Source organism: Onychostruthus taczanowskii, unplaced genomic scaffold (genome assembly GCF_017590055.1).
Source record: "Onychostruthus taczanowskii isolate IOZ18803 unplaced genomic scaffold, ASM1759005v1 scaffold753, whole genome shotgun sequence".
Taxonomy (NCBI): domain Eukaryota; kingdom Metazoa; phylum Chordata; class Aves; order Passeriformes; family Passeridae; genus Onychostruthus; species Onychostruthus taczanowskii.
The window spans coordinates 1-1,802 of record NW_024505373.1 but is presented as its reverse complement, the minus strand read 5'-3'; the positions used below and the strand labels follow the sequence as shown (position 1 = coordinate 1,802).

Here is a 1,802-nt window from a genome sequence, read left to right as displayed (position 1 = left end):
TTCCAGATCCCCCCCCCCGTGGTAATTTTGGGGCCAACCCGGCAGTTTTGGGGTCCCCCATTTTTCGGGGTCCCCCCGTTTTTGGGGTCGGGTTTTGGGCTCAATTTTTGGGGTCCCTCCGTGGTTTTGGGGCCGGTTTTTGGGTCCGCTCCGCAGTTTTTAGGGCCGGTTTTTGGGGTCCCCCTGCGGGTTTTGGAGCCTTTTTTTGGGGACGGTTTTTGGGGTGCCCCCCAGCGTTTTTTGGGGTGCTCCCGGGATTTTTTGCCTCAGTTTTCGGGGTGCCCCCCGCAGTTTTTGGGCTCGGTTTTTGGGGTGCCCCCTGCAGTTTTTGGACTTAGTTTTGGGGTGCCCCCGCACGGTTTTTGGGCTCAGTTTTTTGGGTTTTCCCCGCAGTTTTTAGGATCGATTTTTGAGGTCCCCCAGCGGTTTTCAGAGCTGGATTTTTTGGCTCGTTTTTTGGGGTCCCCCCCGCAGTTTTTGGGGTTCCCCTGCAGCTTTTGGGGCCGGTTTTTTGACTTGTTTTTTGGGCTGTCCCCACGGTTTTTGGGCTCGTTTTTTAGGGTCCCCCCGTGGTTTTGGGCTCGGTTTTTGAGCTCAGTTTTTGGGGCTCGTTTTTTGGGGTCCCCCAGCGGTTTTTGGGTTCGTTTTTTTGGGCTCAGCTTTTGGGTTTTCCTCGTGGTTTTGGGGCCAGTTTTTGAGCTCCGTTTTTGGGGTTTCCCCGCAGTTTTTGAGCTCCGTTTTTGGGGTTTCCCCGCAGTTTTTGAGCTCCGTTTTTTGGGGTTTCCCCACAGTTTTTGAGCTCCGTTTTTGGGGTTTCCCCGCAGTTTTTGAGCCCCGTTTTTTGGGGTTTCCCCGCAGTTTTCGGGCTCCGTTTTTTGGGGTTTCCCCGCAGTTTTTGAGCTCCGTTTTTTAGGGTTTCCCCACAGTTTTCGGGCTCAGTTTTTGGGGTTTCCCCGCAGTTTTTGAGCTCCGTTTTTGGGGTTTCCCCGCAGTTTTTGAGCTCCGTTTTTTGGGGTTTCCCCACAGTTTTTGGGCTCAGTTTTTGGGGTTTCCCCGCAGTTTTTGAGCTCCGTTTTTGGGGTTTCCCTGCGGTTCCCGGGCTCGGTTTTTGGGCTGCCCCCCGGGGTTTTGGGGTGGGGTTTTGGGGTGCGCACCGGGCTCGGGGGCGAGGCTGCCGAGGCGCACCAGGGGCGCGCCGGGGCCGTGCCGGGTGCGCGCACGGAGCTCCAGCCGGTACCGCCCGCGCGGCTCCAGCCGGGCCAGGGTCGTGTTCAGGGTCCCGGGGGGGAACGAGATCTCCACCGGGAACCCCTCCTCGCTCTGGTTCTCTGCGGGGAAAGGGTCAGGGATGCGAGGGAACCCCCAAAAACCCGCCCGGAACGACCCAAATAGCCCCGAATTCACCTAAAAAAAACCCAGCCCGGAACGGCCCGAAACACCCCGAATTAACCTAAAAAAACCAGCACGGAATGGCCCGAAACAGCCCCGAATTAACCGAAAAAAACCCAGCCCGGAACGGCCCCGAAACAGCCCCGAATTAACCTAAAAAAAACCAGCCCGGAACGGCCCGAAACAGCCCCGAATTAACCTAAAAAACCCAGCCCAGAATGGCCCGAAAGAGCCCGAATTAACCTAAAAAAACCCAGCACGGAATGGCCAGAAACAGCCCCGAATTAACCCAAAAATCCCACCTGGAATAGCCCAAATAACCCCAAATTAACATAAGAAAAACGGGCCTGGAATGGCCCAAACCAGCCCTGAATGAACCCAAAACACTCCCAGTGCCCCCAGTGCCCCCCCCC

General features: G+C 56.5%; 1 protein-coding gene across 1 annotated transcript in view; it reads right to left on the bottom strand.

The window, feature by feature from the left end:
* Nucleotides 1-1,328, bottom strand: part of LOC121345912 (neuronal-glial cell adhesion molecule-like) — a gene marked incomplete at both ends in the record, with an annotated part of 4,245 nt that extends 2,917 nt beyond the window's left edge. The window contains one exon of the mRNA XM_041423216.1: nucleotides 1,155-1,328. Coding sequence (XP_041279150.1) covers nucleotides 1,155-1,328 — 174 coding nt within the window. The remainder of the gene's footprint in view (nucleotides 1-1,154) is intronic.
* Between the last annotated feature and the right edge of the window lie 474 nt (nucleotides 1,329-1,802).